Raw genomic sequence first — 22,060 nt, forward strand, 5'->3', positions numbered from 1 at the left:
TTGCCCAACCAGCCGGTGGATGCTATGAAGGCAAAAGATATCTGTGGGAACGGGCATTGGTTGGTGTTGAAGCTCATTCCAGAAAGCCAGAAGGACAAGATTACTTAGGTTCACAAAAAGACGAGGATAAAAAACACCTACTTTATTGTGGAGACAAAGAAGTGGCAGTACATCATCACCAGTAGGATATGCCCTTCAGGTAATACTATCGAATGCACGTACGTTCATTCCCTGATGATTGACTGTCTTCTAGAGGTCGTTTCGGTGAACGTGGATTATCACGTGATTCGGGAATACTTGCACTAGGGTGGGCCGAGTCTAATGTTCCCTTCTCTGATTATAGCTTTGTGCGAGAAGGAGGGGGTTTCTAAGCATCCCACATATCATTGGATTGACCTAGATAGGGGTTTCACCCATTTAAGATCACCGGAGAGGGTAACGCGGTGCACAGTAAGAAAAGGAAGATCGAGGTGACCGGTGAGGATGCTGATGATGAGCCCTTTTTATAGCCGGAAGGGCCCTTTGGTTCGATTGATACCCACCTAAGGGTTATTCGAGAGTTGGTGTTCGGAATTCCCAGGCCTCCCATAGAGGCTGATCCCTCGGAGTCTGTTGCTAGCCAGTTCACCCGGGAGGAGATGAAACAATACTTGGAGGCGCAGAAAGGGCTTAAGACGTCGGTTAGTCCCCTCGAGATAGTAAATACCGCCGTAGCATAGGTCCACGATGAGCTTCACCGAGATTTTGATGCCGAGAAGAAGAAGAGCAAGTCAAGGGGCAAGTTGCTGGTGAAGATGTAGAGGGGTATCAAGGGGATCTTCAAGCTGATGAATCCGAAAGGAAAGTTACTAGTTGAGGACGAGGATGATAATAAGAAGTAATCCTTCCTGACAATGCCTGAGGGTGGTTCCGGTGGTGATGATACCAGCTCAGATAGAGAGGACGAGGCCCAGAGTTCAGCACGACAGGATATAGCCCTTTTCAGCTTACTAGTCTAGCCCTTGTTGGGGCTTTTATTTCAGACAATTTATTGCTTTTTGGTTATTAGATGATTTGGATATTGTTTCCTTTGGTTTTGGTTGTTTTTCTTTGGTTTTTGGATGTTGGATTTGTGCCCTCGTCAAGCTTCGATATTATGCTACATTTGCCCCCTTATCGGGCTTTGATTATGTGCAGGAAATGTTGGTTTGAATGAATTTGATATGGGAATAATGTTGGAATAAGTTTCGAAATTAGGAGAGAACTTCACTGGTTTCTGCCTAATGGCTTTACGGATACGGAACCCTTCTGCGCAGATGCGGGTCCGTTTATGCGTGGATGCACTCGCACATGTGAACATCAGGTATATCGATTTTGGTCTACTTCTGCGGACAGCACTCCGCAAATGCGGCCCCATATCTGCGGACCATGTCACCCAGATGCGGCTCTTGGCATGGCGGCCCATCTTACGCATATGCGTCTCCGCCGACGGGACAATTTCCCTTGAGGACGCGAGAGGCCTGAACCAGAAGGAAAAATCAACTGAGTCTGAAAACTTCATACAATACCCTAAACTCGTCAAACTACTTCTTAATCACAAAGCAAGCATATGCATCATTTCGAAAATACCCTACACTAGATACCAATTTGACTGAAGTGGCACGATAGGAGTGAAAGAAGAAAAGTTTCCTAAATGTCCTATAGTCTCTCGTGGATGGGTACGGATGTCTACATACCATTCTACAAGACTCTACTAGACATTGCTCTTGTACTCGTGAGGTCAGTAACCTAGGACTCTGATACCAACTTGTCACGACTCAAATCGTGGGTTGTGGTGGCACCTACACTATTCCCTATAGTAGGTGTACCATTTCCCAAGTCAATTACCTTTTTTTAGAAAATAAGTGCAGAATTAAAATAATTAGAAGCATAATCTAATCATAGTGACACTTCAAGTAACGAACATGACTATTATAAATACTTGTCCCAAAATCTGATCTTACACGGTACAAGAGCTTCTACGACAAATTACAGTATTTGAAAGACATACAGACTCTAAAATCATAAACACTGTTCGTACAAGTAAAAATAGATAGGGTATGTAGGAGGAGACTTCAGAAGTAGAACCGGCTAGTGGCTCACCCAGAACATCTGCGTGAAATCCTCAAAATCTATTCCGATATCTCAAACTTCAACCTGGAGAAACTCTACACCCCATAAAAATGTGTAGCACGAGTAGCGTGAGTACAAACATATGTATTAGTAGGTATCATAGGCCGCCTAAGATTAGCTAACGCATATGAAATACATGAATCAACAAGTAAACAGATAAAGCAGTCAATAACAACCAACAGACACAACATATTCCAAAGCATCAACTCATATCCTAGGTTAAGCTTCTATTCCCCAAGTCTGGCAAGTTCTAAGAAACTCCTCAACCATAGATCACAACACAAGTACCACACCAATAAGAATGTGATAAGATGATAAGAGATGCATGCAAATGTGATGCAATGGCCAATACCTTGAACTTGTACACACATGCTATGACCATTTGTTTCTTCAATAGTCATGACGCATGGGGGACCCGTGGCGTCCATGTACTAGCCACCCCGGAATAGACAGCGGGCCTCGACTCTGCCACTATATCTGGTACAGACCTCGGACTATAGCAATAATCATGTTACTTTCTTTCCATTTTGAATTTGTTTCCATCACTCTTTCATCTTGTATAAATGTGTGAATGCAAGAATGAGGAATCACATGTAATCAATGCCAATAAATATGATAGGGAATTCAATAACACCATAAAGTTAATTCAATGCTTGCACCAATTTATCAAAATTGCCATAAAAACGTATCAAATATTTAATCCTGATCACAGCAAACAGAACTAACACCTCCCATATCACCACAACCACGTAGTAAAGTACACCACAGGTCGAAAATTGCATAAAGTTCAGCGACAAGCCCACATAATCATAAATCATACCAACATAATGGATTTAACACCAAAATCATAGCCGAAGGCCTATCATGCTTTCCCTATCAATAACTACATATCACATGTGATCTGCTAATCAAAGTCTAAGAAGGTAAGCCGTAACCTACCTCCATTGCTGAACACGAACCATGAACATCCATCTTGAGCTTCTCCATTTTGGGTGCACATCTGAATGAGCGAAGTCTATTCAAGCAAGTATTCTACATTAACAAGTGATACAATGAACATTCAAACTACTATACTCCTAGAAGGACTCCAACGACTCTAAGAAAATGACCCTAGGCCCGCAAGGGCAAATTCAGAACTTTTTGCAAAACTAGTCTACTTAAAGCTCCAACGATTAACTACCTAAGTTTCATACTTAACTAACCCCGAATGAGCTTCCAATTTCTCTACTAACCAAAACCCTTAATTTTTCAAGAAAATCCTACACTAACCCATTTGAGAAATCCATTTTTGAATTAGCCATGGGAATTAGAAAATAACTTCCCCAAGCTAAACACTAAGCTGCATTTCTAAAACAAAGCATGATTTCAGTTAAAGAAAACCATTTACCTACCTAGGGTTTTACAAATCAAAAGAGTTTCCCTCCAAAAACCTAGACCCAAATATGAAAGAACTAATAGGAAGATAAAGGAAATAAAAAGAGTAATAACATAGGGTTTAGATCTTACCCTCACCAAGCAACCAAGGAATCCTCTGAAATTACTCTAAAATAAGCTTCATAAAGTTTAGTGGGTGAAAATGAGGTCCAATACCAAAACGGGAAAATAAATCACTACTAAAAAATCCTGATTTACCTACGGAATTTACCTAAGGACGTCCATCGGTAACTAGGATTTACCGAGGGACACCATCGGTACTAGGCTTGTGGGTAATTTGACCCTCGGTAAATAATACCGAGGGACACTCTCGGCAAATACCGATGGAGACCCTCACACATCCCTCGGTACTTCCCTTCCCTCACATTCATGCAAGATTAAATATACCGAGGGACGACCCTCGGTACTTAAGAAATATATATAATATTGATATATTATTTACTGAGGGACATACATCGGTATATTAATGTTAATTAAATTAAAATTTTAAATACACCGAGGGACAACCCTCGATAAATAAAATATTTAACAATTATATTTTTCATTTTAATGAGGAATGTCCCTCGATAAGCTCAATGAAAAGTACTTTGATATTTAAAAATAATGAGGGACGTCCCTCGGTAACCTGAAAATCTGAGATTTGCAATTACACTTGTTACCGAGGGACTCTATCGGTAAGTCCCTCATTATTTCTAGTATTATTTTGGCAAGCAATGCCTATTTTTTCTACACCACCTGCTATATTGTTATATTTCAATAGACGATTCAATAGAAACTGAAACACAACCAATAATAGCCATCAAACAATAATAAAAATACTCCGGAATAATTCATACATTGAAATTAAGCCAACAAACATCGTACGAATCTAACCAACTTCGACGTTATGCAAAAATATATCACAAGCATCCCACTAGACTTCAAACAAGCCAAAGTAACATAAGTTAGAACAAAAACAACAATTTTTTTTTTGATGAACTAAGTTGTTATATTCATATTCAAAAGCATCAAGCAGATGCAAACTTTACAAAGAAAAGGCTAAAAACTCCAGACACTGCAAAAGAAAACTAGTAAGAGCTGGGAGTTTAAAACCATGAGCAAAAGACTCAAGACTACTAAGCCACTGAGATGGAGCCAATGAAATCTAAAAGGGGGGTAACATCATTCACAGGGGATAGATTGCTCCAACTAAAAAGGTTAACTAAACACTTTGATTTTAGAGAACAGTTAGGAGTTGAAGTCCCATCAAAGCATCTGCTATTCCTCTCTGTCCATAAACACCAAAAAATACATGCAGGTATCATTTACCAGATCTTGTTGATGGTTTTGTTCACTTTCCATAAGCTCCAACTTTCAACTGCTCCTTTTAAGCTATATGGGATTGTCCAACTGATTCCAAAAATTGTTGTAAACATGTGCCAGAGATGGGAAAATCAATTGTTTATACAGTTGTTAAGCCATTTTTCCATTCAATACTAGAAATCTGATCTATCCAATTCCTTCCAACGATTCTACTAGTGTAACTAGGTTATGTTCCCGGGTGAAGCACCGACAGAAGCTGGGTATTCTACAGTAAATCAGATAAATCTTAAGCAGTTAAAAGTTTTCCTTCATCCTGTGAGCAATGACAACTATCGAACATAAGCTGCACAGAAAGACAAATCTTGGTCTTGCAACACGACAAGGACATGACAAAGAAACCTCAGAATCCGCGAGTTAAATCTCTCTCTGGAACTAACTTTACATATTTAAGTTGTTAATTTGTTGTTTCTTTTACCAAATACAGAGTATGCCCATGTCTAAGAACCGAACATTGAGATTACCTGATATGATGCATGAGTCCTTTTAGGGGCATTGTCAGGATGTTCCAAGCCGAGATACTGCTCCCAAGCACCATAAACATCCCTTCGCTGCATATTAACAAAAATATCCAAATATGCATAATTACAGTGTCATTTAGTGAGAATATGAGAGTAGATGACGGATTTTTCTCTCCTTCACTTTTGCACATTTCTTTTAGCGGTGGAGGGAGTTAGAGCTTTGTACCTGGAAACGGTTGGACAGTATATCTGAGTCCTCGAGGTACGCAGGGCGGCCAAGTGAGAGGAATGCAAATTTCCACTGAAAGTTATATGCAAAACAAAAGTAAGAAACCAAGCATCAGCTACATACATACTAATCCAAACCATTCCCGATCACCCCACTGGGAAAAACACACACACACACAACAAATACTAACCAATATATGCTTAAATTGGGAGGAGATTATACAGAATTAGTCTAAATACAATATTCATTCATTGGAAGATCAAGCAATGTCAAGTTGCAGAATACCTTCGCAAACTCTTCATCTGGGACCTGCAATTTCTTCAGTATTCGCACATTTACCTGAGCTAAAGTCTCACCCTCATAGATAACCAAGAGAAAAGGTTCCCCAAAATTCTGAATTTGCTGTTTCAAATGTCAAGAAATAAACAACGCTGCATGAGACAAAATTCCTTTTTTCTTTTTCCCCTTTTCCCTGTGAGGTTGGATATGGGTGGAGAGAATCTCACCATTTGGTTTTGTGCAGTCTCTTTAGTGAAGTGATACACATGAATCAAACGATCATTCGGGCCTAGATTTTTCTCTTCTTCAGGAATCTGCAAGGAAGATAGAAAAGATCCAAACTAATAAACTGCAATTTAACAGTGTCAAGTAGTAATAGCTAATGCTAAATGTCAGGTATCGAATATTATTGGCACGTTACTCCTTCATAACTCCTTGATGATAAATATAAAACTCACTAACTTACCCACCATAATGGCCACAGTATAAAGACACATGCAGATACAGTAGGGACAGAAGTGGAGAATTTGGAAAGGGGAGTGTAAGAGAGAACCTCTTCGGCCCGTAATGTCCAGTACTGGTCATTTATGTTATCTATCTTCTCACTTGTTGGAAATATCTGCATAAAAGATCATTAAAACAAAAGGAAAATTTAATGCAGACAAAGACGATGCCTACAAACAAATATATCAGTAAACTATTTATATTATTTGTCGACTTCAACAGTTTCTGAGCTTATGTCATAACGACTAGGACTTTTCCAGAGGCAAATATTTCTGGCAACAATATAAAAGGACCTAGTTAAGAAGTATAAAATAAAGCAAATGTCAAAGGATTGAAACCAATACCTTCTAAATTTTGTGGCAGAAGACCTCTAGCAGTCTTAATTCTGCATCTGAATTTAACAACTCTACCTGTTATGCAGCACAGTAGAGTAGCATCAAGTAAAGCTAACAGTATAGAAGCATCAATAAAGGAGAAGAGTAAGTTTTCAATTCAGAGATAAGTTGAAACCAGGCAATACCATACCAAGTTTACCATTTTACCTTTATCTTCAGATCATTAATTACATCACCCACAGTAGATTGTTTTGGTAATTTGATAGTGTAAGTGACCTAGATAGCGAAGGAGGAGAAATTTGAGGAATTATTAAAAGGAAAAAAATTGTGCTCTCGGATAGAGAAAGGTAAAAGATTAAACCAATGAAAATCAGAGCTGCATGCTTACTTCATCTTTGGTAGCATGATGAAAAGCTACTTTTAAGGTTTTTGCTGCAACAGGGCAATGCAAAAAATAGATGTTAACTGACTCTGACTCTTTTTGGCACACATAGCATCTGTTCACCAAATGGACAAACAAAAATAACAACTGACCCCTAATACTCCATTTCAGTCTCTCCATACTCTCTATTTTCCTGATCCTCATCATCTCCATGCTCCCGATCCTCCTCATCCTCTACATCCTCTCCATCATCATGATCGGGGCTCGGGGGTGGAGAACGGGGCAACTTGATGAGGTTACACACTTGGGCCTTGAGTTCTTTGACGTCTGACTCAAGCACTATCCTACGTCGCTCCTCCTTCAACCTTTTATTCTGTTCCTCCTCATATTTCCTAGCAAGTTCCCGAAGCTCGTCTCGCATCTCCTCGAGCTGCTCATTTGACACAGTGGCAGAACTCCTTATACCTTGCAATCCACACTGGATGTGGTGAAAGTTCTTCTCGGAGCAAAGACCATACGCTTTTCCCTTATTTACACCATCGACCACGTCTAACCAACAGGAGATAGTTTGTTCCTCTAATGGCGTGATTGGATTGCCTTGATCATCAGTCGGCTGACTCCTAATGAGATCCTCCATCGCTTGATTATACCGATTCTACATTAAAAGTAAAATTTAGTATATAAACAAACGGGAGTAGCTTTTTAACAAGCTGCCCAGCCGATGTTCGGATGGGCAGAATCTCCAAGATCAAAATATTTGAATCTTAAACCGGCAAAAAAATAGTTAAAACTAGCCCGAGTGAAGGTGAAATTTGATTCTGTTCAGAAGGCAAATTTCTTTTTGGCTCTTCTTACTTATCTTCATTGAAATAACTAGAATAGAAATAAGTCAATATTGCCTCGGCCATTAAAATAAAAAAATGTTATCTTTATGAAGAAATACAGAAAGAAAAGCTGTATATAACACACAATCCAACAAATTATAGGAACACAATTTTCTTAAAATATAGAGGATCTGATGGGGGCAATATAACAGGGAAAAAGATCAATTCCCAATCTGTAGATTACATAAATTCTTGACGATGGTAAGTGACGATGCACCTAAGCCCAAGAAGTTGCTGGCCAGGTTCATGGAACTATTGTTCGAGAAATAAGTAGGTCCTTTTTTGTCACAAATCGAAGCACTTTATGTCCCATAGACAAAGGCTAAAAAGAACATGATCTGCCTTCAACATCCATTGAGAAAAGATGTAGATATCTAAACAGTGAAGATGAAGATAAACATGTTGGTAAATTGGGGAGGGCTATTTGTCAACTTAGTCGGTGCGTTTATACATTAACATTTCCAATAGAAACACAAACCTATCATGAAAAAAAAAATGAAGGTTCATTCCATCCCTTATCATTACTAGTATCTAAGACTTGGGATTATTTTGAAAGTATAATTGTTGAGGATTAAGTTTGTTTTTATTGGAGTGGACATTTCATCACCTTGAACAAAATTCCTAACAGACCTCACAGAAATTGCAACTATGGCAGATTGGCAACAATTGACACAATACTAAACCTAAAGTGAGGAGCAATCATGACTGATATAGTGAGGTGACACGACTTAAACATACCTGTCCAGCTTGTGTCTGTTGAGTTTTGTGGGGTGGAAAAAACTCCAGGTAGTTTGAAAGGAACACTGCTTATAGAATATACAGGTTGTAAAAGCTGAAAACAGTATGTTAGCATTCATAAACTCACCTCAGGAATAGATCCATGTATAGATAGGAATAACTCATTCTATACAATTGCATGCAATCCGCACAAGGACACCTAATTGTCCCGTCCTTTTGACAAAATAAATTTGCCTGATTAAGAAATCCCTCAACGCCTTGCTTAAATTCATCCCTCAACCCCCGCTGATTAGGTAACACCCTATCATACATCCATCTACGATGTTCATTTTCCATCTACATGTAACAAATTCACATCAATACTTTAAGATGCACAGAATAATTCTACATCTAATACACAACTTTAGTGATCAAGTAAATAAATCAAATTCGATATACAGTTCCCCATAGTCTACAAATAAAATGCTTAATCACATAAAAGGCAGGGAACAACCGGAAAAGGGATTAAAGGAATCGTTCAATCAACAACAAAACAAAAAACACAAAGATTTTAGGAATTAGAAAACAAATGCCTAAGCAGAGAAACGAGGATGAATGGAATCTCAAAGAACAAAACCAGTTCATTATGAAAAAACCAAACCAATTCAATCATAGATTTCAAAAGAAAAATAAATAGAATTATGGGGAAAAAGAGAGAGAGAAAGAAGGGAACCACAACTGACAACGACAAAACTGTTCTGGTCTTTCTTTTTCAGCAACAGCAGCGGTAGTGAAGGCAAGAACTCTCGGATGCTGAAAATTAAGCAACCACAATTTGCAAATTAAGTAACTACAATTTGCAACAAAATTTATACTTCATGGACTAATTAATAACACAGTTAGAAAGAATAAAAGAGAGAAAGATTTACCAGAAATACTGAGAAATTTGCTAGGTCAGTTTACAAATGGTGATGGGTTTTAAAAAATTCAAGCGGAGGGAGTTGAAAAGGAGGGGAACATAGGTGTCACTTTCGCTGTTGACAAGTCCATTTTTTACAAATGGTGATGGGTTACAACTTTGAACAAAACCTAAGTTGAAGAGATGTAAGTTTTGGCGCAAAGTCTTTCTTTTTGCTGAAAATAAGCTAGGTCAGCAATATCTTTCTTTTTGCTGAATTTTTGGCGCTTAAGCTCCCGCTTTTGTTCTTTTTTCCTTTTAAGTTTTCTCTCAACCTTTTTTTTTTGGTTCTAATGTATATATTAAACCTCTTATAATCTTGGAGATAATAAGTAAATAAAAATTTTTAATTGAGATAATAACCATAAAATTTTGTAGAAATGTTGCGAAAAACTCACTTTAAATATTTATAATTTAAATTAGTACTATTTTAGATCGAACCACCAATTGAATCAAATTTTAACTTAACAAAAGTTATTTTATATTTGTTAAGACAAAATTGAGATTGTTTTAAAAAGGATGAATTTATCCTAAAAGAGTGAAAAATAAAATTTTGTTTGGAAATGTCAAATCAAATTATCTCCAAACAAAAAAACAGAATCACTAAACTTATACAATTTTTTTCATAAATATTGTTTTCTAAAAAAAACTAAGGTCTCATTTGTTTTTGTTAAGATTAAAACGTCAGTATTTGAATGCACATCTAATATTAAGATATGCATTAAGAATTATATGTCTAGATCTAAATACACATATGAATATTAAGATGTTGTATTCAGGTTTGAATACTACATTATTAAGAGTTAAGATTGTTTGCTTTCCGACATCTGAATGTGTTAAATATTCTTTATTTTAAAAAAAATAGTATGAAATTTAATATAATACTAAATTAATCTCTTATGTTATCAAAAAATAAATTATATGAAGGTTAGTGGTGGCATGACCATAGGTGGTGGTGGTGGTGTCAATTGAAGATGGTGTCAGCTTTTGGGTGGTAGCTAGTGGTAATGAATAATGGTAGTAGTGATTTGTGGTGGCGATTGATAGTGATGGCTAATAGTGTTGTTAAATGACGACGGTAATTAACGATATATAGTTGTGAATGATGACGGTAATTGACGATATATAGTGATGACTGATGGTGGTGATTGCAGGTAGTCATGAACGATCGTTGTAGTAGAAATGGTGGTTGGTGGCTATGATTGTAAATAGTGACTAGTAGCAATGTATGTTGATTGTAAACATAGACAATGGCAGTGGTTGAATAGTGATAGTTAATAATGGTGGGCGGTGACAATAATTGATAATGACGGGGGATGCCTTAGCGGCAGCGATGACAAAATGGAGGAAGGGGCGAGCTGCCATCTTTATAGAAATTTTTTAATTGACATGTTAACAATACTAAGACTTTGTTACAGATCTTTAATAATCATTTAGACTCATTAAGTGGTTGTAACTTAATAGGATATCACAAATACAATTCCACTTACTGTAATTATTGACGTATAAGCTAATCAATCAATAATATTTTTTAAAGATACCACTAATGCACTGCTACTTAATGTAATTATCAATTTACAAGCTAACCAATTAGGAATATTACTTAAGAATACCACTAATATACCTTTACTTACTGTATTTATTATGTATAGACTTATCAATCACTAACATTGCTTAACAATACCTCTAATACAACACACTTTAACCATTGTCAATTTATAAGCTAATTAATCAACTTTTATTAAGGATACCACTAAAAACACTTCTATTTATACTATCACTTTTTAAACATTTCTTGAGCCGAGGGTCTATCGGAAAGAGCTTCTTTACCTCCCAAGGTAAAGATAAGGTCTGCGTACACTCTATCCTCCGCAGACCCCACTTGTGAAAATGTACTAGGTATGTTGTTGTTATATCACTTTTTAAACTTATCACCTATAACATTCTTTAGAGTACTATCACAAATACACTTTTACTTGAGAATCTTTTACTTTTTTCCAGAAAACGTTTTCACTTTATTTGAAAATCAACGTTTGACCATGAAAATTTCAAATACAACTTCAGGCTGTATTTGGAATTTGAAAAACACATAAAAACCTATTTTCACTTTTTTCACTTTCAATACATTTAAACAATCAAATATTCTTTGCAAAAATCATAACCAAACACAATTCCATCTTCAACTCCAGTTTCAGCTCCAACTTCAAAATTCCAAATAAAATGAATATTTGGTTTTCATGGACAAACGCCTACTTAGTACAATAAATAGTGGTACTACTAATTTTCTTACGATAAGTCTAAAAAGGTAATGTTACTAAAAAAAAGGGAAAAAAAACCTTTAAACAATTACCGACGGACTTATAAATTGACACCATCGCTATTATTTGTTTAAAAAATATAAAATAATTATTTATTGAATACTAAATTTTACATATTTAAATATATCGAGAGATGTCCCTCGGTACTTTAAAAAAGAAAACTCAAAATGATTATGTCTACTTTATCGAAAGACTCCCTCGTTACATTTTATTTAATTTTCATTTACTTTTTATTAATATACTGATGGTGTCTCTCGGTACAAGAAAAAGGAAATTCAAAATGTTTATATTTATATTACCGAGGGTCTCTCTCGGAAATTTTAAATTGTTTTTAATTATGTACCGAGAGAGTCCCTCGGTATAGTCAAATAAATGTTGAATGTAAAAAAGTTGCATAATTTACCGAGGGACGTCCCTATGTATCTTTAAAAAATAATTAAAAATTAAAATATTTGACTTTTCTGAGGTACTCCATGGCAAAGTCCCTCGGAATAGCTACATGAAATTTGTCCCTCGGTAACCCACGTAGGTAAATAGCTGATTTTTAGTAGTGAATATATGTTCTGACCAGCGATCTCCGCTCTCGCGAGCCACTGCTCGTCTACGCGATGCCGCCTTTGCGGAAGGTTTTCCGCATATGCAGATTCATTAATTCTCTGAATTCCTCGCCTATGTGGAGGGGTTCTCACAGATGCGGACTCACCGGAGTGGCCTGCCAAACGCAGGTGCGAGGCATCTGTTTCCAAAAATCCTAAGTGGTTATTTCTTTCCAAATTGACTATAGGTCACCTTTATACGCTAATTCCGCGCGTAAAATGCTACTATTGCTAGTCCAAACGAGGGGTATTTAGGAGGGAAAGAAGGAATGCTCATAACAACCAAATGGGTCGTTACAAACTACCACCCTCAAGGTTGCCCCTTTACAGTATGAATGTCGAATATACCCTTGTACTATCATAAAAGGTTTAAATATACCTCTCATTATACTTTGGGTCCAAATATACCCCTATCGTTATACTCTCGGTTCAAATATACCCCCTCACATTATAGTTTGGCCACAAATTTGCCCTTAATTTTAACGGAGGGACACGTGTCAAGCTCAAAATCAAATGACCCACCCCTAATTTTAAAATATTCTTTCCTTTTAAAATCCACCCGTTTGAACCGACCCGGCCCATTTTCATCATTTTTTCTTCTCTTTAGTGGTCGGAAAAAATGGAATCTTTGGCGATCCTCCATTTCCAGATCCCTGAGAAACCTCTGGCACAGTGATAATTCCCAATGAAGATGAAATGGAGGATTGCCGCATATACCCTTTTTTCCGGCCACAAAAGAGAAGAAGAAATAATGAAAATAGGTTGGGTTGGGTTGAACGGGTGGGTTAATGAAGTAATCGGGTCTTTTAAAATTAGGGGTGGGTCATTTGATTCTAAGCTTGATACGTATCCCTCCTTTAAAATTAAGGGCAAGTTTGTGCCAAATTATAATGGGAGGGGTATATTTGGATCGAAAGTATAACGGTAGGGGTATTTAGACCTAAAGTATAACGACAAGTATCTTTAAACCTTTTCTGATAGTACAGGGGTATTTTTGACCCATTTTCGTATTTTTTATTCAGACCCAAACTATCCCTTAACCGCGATGGCACCCAACTAGCCTCAAGTCAGGTGAATCAAGTTTTTCTTACCCAAAATAAAATACACGGAAGCAAATAATTAAGTCTAACGCATTGAATTAAGATGAATACGGGATAAATGTAATACAATGTGGAAGGCCGAAATTCTCAAATACAAAACTAACTCCTCAAGATTAGAAGTCGCATTTTCATGAGCAAACTAGAAATTAAAGTACAAGAATCTCACTACTATAAAGTTTGAAAACATAACAGAAATGATATAAATGAAAAAGAGATGTCGTGTCCAATATAGTAGAAGGCACGTGGCTCACCACAATGCTGGATCCTCAAATCTAGAAACTTAATCACGACTATAATGGTACTGGGATTTGAACTTGCACAAAGAATATAACAAGTGTGGGATGAGTATGAAACCAATGTGTACTCAATAAATTTCATTGAAGGCTCCCAATAGAGTAGTGATGAGAGTTACTTTAAAAGATATCTTACCATTAACCTGTACAGTTTACATCGGGATATAACATAAATAAAATAATGACAGAAACATAGACATGTACTTGACAAATAATATCATAAGCATTTTCTGAGTTAAAATCAACCAAACAGACAAGTCTAATACAGATAATGAATCAAAGCAAGGAAAAACATTAAAGATAATCTTTATCACATAATTCTCTTTTAACTCATTTGGCCAACTCTTTTCATACCAAAGTGCAAACTGTAAGGGAGGTACCAAGTTAGTGACTCATAAGGGATGGATTCATATCCACTTACACATGTGATCATGTTTATTATCTCGGACTCAATAGTCTTGACATATAGCTTCACAATCCGGCTCAATAACCCCATATCTCTCTATCACACTGAACATGCACGGTACTCATCAATACCTCAATCACAGACTTACACGGTCCTCATCAATATATCAACGTCGAACTCACCCGGTCCCCAATACTCACATGTTAGCTCCACACCAGTAATACATCATATAGGGAGCAAATAAAGAGAAAAAGAATGTAAGGAGTATAAATTCTCATTCTCAAATAGGATTTCAACAGATACAAAGATAAAAGATGCTTTTCTAGCATATAACAAGTCGAAATTCATCAACAAGGCATAGATATCTTGTTCAACTAATCAAAACAAGAATATAGGAAGGAAAGCCACAAACTAGCATGTCAAGTATCTCCCCTTTCATACCCGAGGCCCAACGACTAGGGGTGTTCACAATTTGATTAAAACTTATTTAAACCGAAAATCAAATCAGATTGATTAACTAATTCGACTTTGATTTGGTTTCATTTATATTTTAAAACACCGATCATATTTGATTTGGTTTGATTTAACCGAAGAAAAACCTGAACCAAACTAGTAGATGATATACACAAATTTTATAATTATATATATACAATATAATAATTCTTATAAATAATTTTAACTACTTTGTATACTTTTTCATGAAAATTTTATTTATCTCTATATGCTAATGAACTTTACAGCTTAAACTCATTTCTTAAAAGAAAGTCGTGAAATCCAAACTCATTTATTTAAAGTAACAACTATAAGATTTACCTAGCTATAATTAACATTAATTAATTGATCTGATTAATTAAACTCATGAAAAAATAAAAAATTAAACGTCTAATCATGCAATGGAACCAAATTGACATACCATTTACAACCTTAGAAATTAATCCACGCACGAAAAGGCATCACATAAAAAAGTTGCACACATAAATATAGATATCATGAATACAGAAATAAAATAAATCATAAAACTTGTCAAAATTCATGAAAGAAAGAAAGTAATACAATTTCAAAGGATAAATTTTTCCAAAGAATGATTGATATTTGGAGGTTAAAATAATTGTTTCGAGTTTACAGACTATATAAACAACTCACATAAAAAAATATCTCTGGACAATTGGATATATAATGTAAAGCCCATTAAATAATAAAGTTTGGATGATAACTTTGGTAGGAGTCACACGAACGCAGACACTGCCTATTGGCACTATCACACATGTGTTGCTCCTTGAGGTGATTGTATGGGAAGTCAACTCCTAGTTTTTCTTTGTGTCAGCTGATGTTCGACAGTTGAAATATGATAAACATAATTTAATGATGAATTTCAGAAAATAGTAAATGACAATTTTGTTTATTATAGAGTAATTTAATGAAACGCAAAAAACTCAATCAACATTTCTAAAGGTCTTCGTGCTTTTAATATAGTATAGATGAATAGGAACTCACACAAGTGTGTAGTAACTATCCGTAAATAATTAATGTTGATTGACTATGAGGATGTTCGCTTTCGCTCTTAAAAGCTGGTTTAAGCTTTTTCTTTTTAACTTTTTTAAGTGCTTGACAAGGTTGAAGAAATGCCTAATTAGAAGTTTAAAATTGTAACGACCCGGTCAGTCGTTTTGAGAATGATGCTCTATTTTTCGTGTCGTCTATTCTAGAAGCTCCGTGATAATTTTTTTGATTGCTTGCAAAATTTGAAGTCAAACGGATGTAATTTGGTTCACTTTGGGAGAAGGTTTCACTTTGGAATTTCTGAAATTCAATTATTTGGATAAAATATTTATTTTGGGAAAATGTGCTCTAATTAGTGATCTGAAGATTCTTTTAGATTTGAAATATTATTTATGACCTTTAGAAATTGACGGAGCTAATTTTAGAGTTCGTTTGGTTGAGTTTTGACAATTAAATAGGTTTCTATTTATGGTGAAAAGATGGTCACGGGAAGAAATAAGGCCTGGATCCGAGATTTGTTGGTTCCATTAGCTTCGTATTGATGTTTATGACTTGCGGGGAAAGGTAACGCAATTCCCGAGGCATTCAGATGAGTTTTTGGTAAGGAAAAGGATATTTTTGGAAATCCGTAAGTTAAGAAATGAAGAAGTTTGACCAAAGTCAACGTCCGGGGTAAATGAGTCTTTTTCAAAGTTTTGTCGATTTCATTAGGTCTAGAAAGTGATTTATGACTTAGTGTAGTCGTTGGTTCAGTTCCCGAAGGGATCGGATATGATTTGGGTCATTGGTTGAGAAAATAGTTAAGTTAAAGAATTAGAGTTTATCACGGTCAACATCAGGTCAAGATGAGCCCATGTCGATGTTTTGAAAGTTTCAACAAGTTCGTATGATGATTTTGTACTTGTCCATAAGTTTTGGTGATATTCCAATGAGTTTCGGATGGAATTGGATTGTGTCGCGCTCGTATTCGATGTTTTCAGCGGAGTTTGTTTGGGCATAAAGGATACCATATTGATCAACGACATTTGTTTCATGTTTCGATTGAACCATTAGATCTGTATCATAATTACGAAGCCATAGCAAAAAGAATCGTCGAATTTCGACGTCGTATGAAGGAGTTATGCCCATTTTAGTATCGGAGAGGATTACTGCTCTGGTGTAGTCGCGGATGCCGAAAAAGGGGTGCACCTGTGAAGCTGCAGGTCTGGAAATAGGCTCGCAGGTGCGGAAATGCCACATGGCAAGCCGTGGATGTTGAAATCGTTGTGTATTAAAAATCAGACTTCGTCCATTAAGTATTTTGAGCATATCTTGAGTTCTAGAGCTGTGTTTGAAATAATTTTCGCGGCGTGGTTCTCGTCTGAACAAGGGGGTAAGTATCTATCCTTTAATTGATGTTTCCTTAAGATTATTTCCGTTAGTTATCGATTTTATCCGTGTTTGGTTGGGGAAAATTGGGTTTTGAACCCAAAAGTTGAAAAGTTGTAAATCATGGATTTGAGGATCAAGATGGTGGCTTTTTGAATGGATTTTCTAAAAATAGACTAATTAAGCTATGGGTAAACTAATTTTGAAATAAAATTTCAGTTTTGCACCTGAGAGGCTCGGGGTTATCTTTTTGGGTTCCGAATCAAGGTATGGCAATATGGTATCATAGGACTCGCTTAAACTCGTAGACTACTGTTTTGACAATATTGAACCTAATTTTGCTACGAAATTCCAGTTTTTCCCTTATGGCTTGGGTTTGACTATTTTGGGTTTGTTTTAGGGTTCCGAATAGAAGCATAGCAATATAGGTATCGTTAGACTCGTTTAACCTTGTAGAATACTATTTGGACTAGATTGAACTCGTTCGGATAATTTGGACACGGTAGAGCTTCCTGAAGACTTAATCTTCCTCCGGATCGAGATTTGGACCATTCAGAGACACTTCGGAAGGGGAAGGCTCAAGTTCGAGTCCATGTCTCCTGCTCGGCTTCGAGGTAGGTTACAACTTACCCTTGTTAGACTCTAATTAGAGAATCGTGTGTAATGGTAGATGTTGAAGGGGAAAGCATGATAGGCCTTCAGGTATGGTTGTGGTGATAAATCCACTAGTTTGGTATGGATGTTGTTATGTGGGCTTGTCGTCGTGTTTGATAATAAATTGTGATTCTTGTTTTATTTACTAAGTCACCTGATATCTCACTTATCTCATGGAAAGAAAAGGATTATTCATATTAATGACTTGAGTTGTGTTCTGTATTCATGATATGTAATTATTAGCTCCATGATTTACGATGTTGTTAAGTTGAATTCCATGCATTGACATACCATCCATTTTCATGCATGACTGGTTACTATGATGAGAAAGTGATGAAAGTTGTGTGGCAAATGATAACAATGATAGTCTATGTGGGCCTGAGTGGCAAATGGTTTCAATGATAATCTGTGTGGGCCCAAGTGACAAATGGTAACAATGATAATCTGTGTGGGCCCGAGTGGAAAATAGTAATAATGATAATCTATGTGGGCCTGAGTGAAAAATGGTAACAATGATAATCTATGTGGGCCTGTATGGCATTTGGTACATGGACTTCAGGGGTCCCCCGTGGGTCATGACTTTGATGCATTGCCCTTAGCATGTGTACGATACGGAGAGAAGGCCTGGGGAGCATTGCATTTCATTTGCATTGCACTTCATATTATTGCATAACATATTATCTCATTGGATTCTTGGTTGGTGAATTACTTGAGTGGTTGTTTGTTTGTAAGGTACCTACTTAGAAACTTGACGAACCTGAGGATTAGAGACTTTCACCTAGGCTTATGACCTAAGATTATTGAGATTAGTGTGATTATTATTACTGTGAGTTTTTACTTGAATATGCTTAGTGACTGTACCTGACTGTTTATCTGCTCTACTTGTTGATTTCTTCTTATTTATATGCGTTATCTAATCGTTGTCGGCCTATGATGCCTACGAGTACTAGTGTTGTACTCATACTACTCTTGTTGCACTCTTTGTGGAGTGCAGAGTTTGATCCAGATTCATTCGAGCCTCGTGACTTACCGAGGCTATCATCAGAGATTTTGAGAGAGCTACTAGCCGGACCCGCAGCCCCAAATCTCTTCCTATGTATTCTGTCTAATTCTTTTCTACAGACAGTATTTATTTCAGAATTTGAGGCTTGTATTTCATTTTCAAACTATGTATTCCATATTAGAAGCTGATGTACACATTAAGACCAGGTTTTGGGAATTGCAAACATCAAGTTATTTGTTCCGCATTAGTTATATTACTATAACTGTTACTTAGTGTTTTCAATGAACTTAAATTCAACTTGCTTCGAAAAGGGTCAAACGATTTAGGAATGGTTCACCTACCGGAGAGAGTGTAGGTGCCATCATAACCCGTGACATAGGTCGTGACTAAAACAAGCCAAAGTCATAAGTTGGGCAACACAAGGCTTTTAACTAAAAATATATCCATGTCTGCCAAGTAATTTACTTTCCTAGCCCTTGTAATGTTTTAATATTTCCAAAATTAAACTTCAAAGCAAAAGCTCTAATTCGGACATTTTTTTTCTCTCTTTCTTTCTTCCACTCTCTACAATTTCCCCATTCTTGAGGTTTGGTATTTCCTTGTTTTTTCTTTAGAATTTATTTCACATATTCTACCGTATTATTTTGCGTGTTTGGATATTATTTTTCCAGTAAAAATGAGAAAACTAAAGAGAGAAACTCATTGGTAATAATATAAAATCGAAAACTGCAGCCTAACCATTTAAACAAGAAAATTAAAGGAAAGAACACCAAAAAAGTCGCATGATTGAGTGATAGATGCGTATGTAAAACATATATCTTGCATTTATTGATTTGATGTAAATATTTGGGTCAATAAAAATTTAATAAGTAAAATTCAATGATCGCGTGTGAAATGAAATTAAAGCTATCATTAATTGTTACTCCATCCAGTTCAAAATAAGTGTCCACTTAATCTTTTTATTTTGATTCAAAATAAGTATCCACTTACGTGGTCAAGAAAGAATTAACTTCATTTGTCCAGATTTGCCCTTATTTACTCAAGACAATAAATAAGCAAAAGTCTTATTAATTAAAGATAATTTAATCAAATTACCTTTTTTTTTTTTCTAGGAATTAGTATTTCTTAAGGACGTAAAGAAGCTGAGTGGACACTTATTTTGAACGGGAGAGAATAAGATATATACTGACTGTTCAACTTGTGGTTTTGAAGGTAGTCCAGTCCGTTTATAGTTTAGAATACATGCCTAATGGGAGCTTAGAAAAGTTGGCTGGCATCCTACCTCAAATAATGAGGTGGGGATCCTAAGTCTAGTTCAAAGACTAAACATTTCTATCGATGTATGCACTGGAATATCTTCATTACCATTGCCACAAACCAATTGTATGCACTGTGATCTGAAGCCGGACAATATTCTTCTCGACAATGACATGACTGGCGATGCAGCTGATTTTGGATTAGTAAAGTTTTTCTTAGAAGCCATGAGCAAATATCGTCCTAATCAGAGTAGTTCAAGTGGATATGCTGATTCCATTACTCATGCTTTTTAGATACTTCATAGTCGATATAGATCTTTATAATGGTTCTTGTTAAATGGTTTCTCAAAGGTTCTATTTAATCTCTGGCCTGTAAGCCAAAATTAATTATGGGCGCAAGCAAAAATATACAAAACCTATACGCTGGTTATGTATATTATATGTATATTTATGTTATTATATGTATAATTGTGTATACAATATGTATATGTATATTTAATATACAAAACATATATATGTTCTGGTTATTTTGTAAATTAGATCACCGAAAGGCATTGTACCGTAATTATCTCTTTGTCAAAGTAGTGTCTTCTTGAGAGAGTTTTCAAATTGATTTTACATGTTTTCTTTCCTCTGTGTACAGAGTACAGCATGGGATGTAAGGTTTCCGCGTTTGTTAGAGATGTTTACTGGAAAGTGACCTACTGACAGCATGTTCGAAGATGGACTGACTCTTCACAATTTTGCTAAAATGGCTTTACCTGAAATAATTGATGAAATAGTAGACCCAACGCTTCTACCTAGCAGCAGCAGAGACAAGAGGAGGAAGGACTTATCAATCCAGATGATTCTAGTATGAAACATGCGCAGGAATGCATGATCTCGATAGTACAGATTGGAGTTGCATGTTCAGTTAAACCTCTGAGAGATAGGATGGATTTTGGGGATGTTGTAAAAGAAGTGCAACTAGTTAGAGAGATTCTCCTCGCTACACATGCAGTTGACAACTCAACTAGCTTTGTTTTCAATTGTGATTTATAAACCTGATAGTTGATTGCTTCCGAAGAAAATGCTAAGATGCTTAAAAACAACAGTTAGAGTTAAATCTGCATAACTAAGTTGAGTAACGTTTATCGGTTTAGCATATCCATAAAAGCATACTATAAAATCTTCTAGCATATCCATAAAAGTATACTATAAAATCTTCTAGCAGAAGTTGAATAGCTTATGCGCAACACGCAGTTTCACGGCTAGATATTTCAGAAATTCGTAAGGCAGCCTCCTTGATGTATTTCCATTGTCTTTCCGTTACTTTGAAGAGAAAAAATCTATCCCTTTTTTTTTTCTCTTCTTGATCGTTGTCTTTCTTTCCTTGGTTTCAGGAGCTTGAGGTTTGACGGCTCTTCCAGTCGTCCTGTTACTAGTAACTGGCGAAAATTTACATCACTTCGTCTACCTTGATATTTCTGGTGAAAATCTTGAGGCCCATGATGCATAATTGTACATGATTAGTTGAGCTGTTTTCTTTTCTTTCGCTTATAGTATGAAATTTTACTTTTGCAGATTGAAGATTTTATCGGAAACAGCCTCTCTATTCCAAAGATAGAGGTAAGGTCTGCGTACATCTTACCCTCCCCAGACCCCACTTGTGGGATTACACTGGGTATGTTGTTGTTGTTGTAGATTGAAGATTTTACTCCTGTGTTCAATCATTTCTTCGTTTGGCCTAATGATAGTTAGTTTAGCTGAGCTTAAACAAATGGAATTTGCAATGTATGATGCGAAGAGCACTGTTATTCAATCAGTAAAACCAGATGTGCCAACATATTATAGCTGCAAGAAATATAAGATGAAAACAAACGTTCTCAGGCTG

The 22,060-nt window shown here is 36.2% G+C and overlaps 1 protein-coding gene across 1 annotated transcript; it reads right to left on the reverse strand.

Annotated features, from left to right (window-relative positions):
- Nucleotides 1-5,369: 5,369 nt before the first annotated feature.
- Nucleotides 5,370-6,861, reverse strand: LOC132614433 (ubiquitin C-terminal hydrolase 13-like). Its single transcript, XM_060328888.1, has 5 exons — nucleotides 6,467-6,861; nucleotides 6,141-6,227; nucleotides 5,920-6,036; nucleotides 5,632-5,706; nucleotides 5,370-5,495 (listed from the first exon to the last, which is right to left on the reverse strand). The coding sequence occupies exons 1-5, from the start codon at nucleotides 6,536-6,538 to the stop codon at nucleotides 5,385-5,387; spliced, it is 462 nt and encodes a 153-aa protein (XP_060184871.1). The 5' UTR covers nucleotides 6,539-6,861; the 3' UTR covers nucleotides 5,370-5,384.
- Between the last annotated feature and the right edge of the window lie 15,199 nt (nucleotides 6,862-22,060).

The sequence above is a fragment of the Lycium barbarum genome, chromosome 10 (assembly GCF_019175385.1).
Source record: "Lycium barbarum isolate Lr01 chromosome 10, ASM1917538v2, whole genome shotgun sequence".
NCBI classification, from domain to species: domain Eukaryota; kingdom Viridiplantae; phylum Streptophyta; class Magnoliopsida; order Solanales; family Solanaceae; genus Lycium; species Lycium barbarum.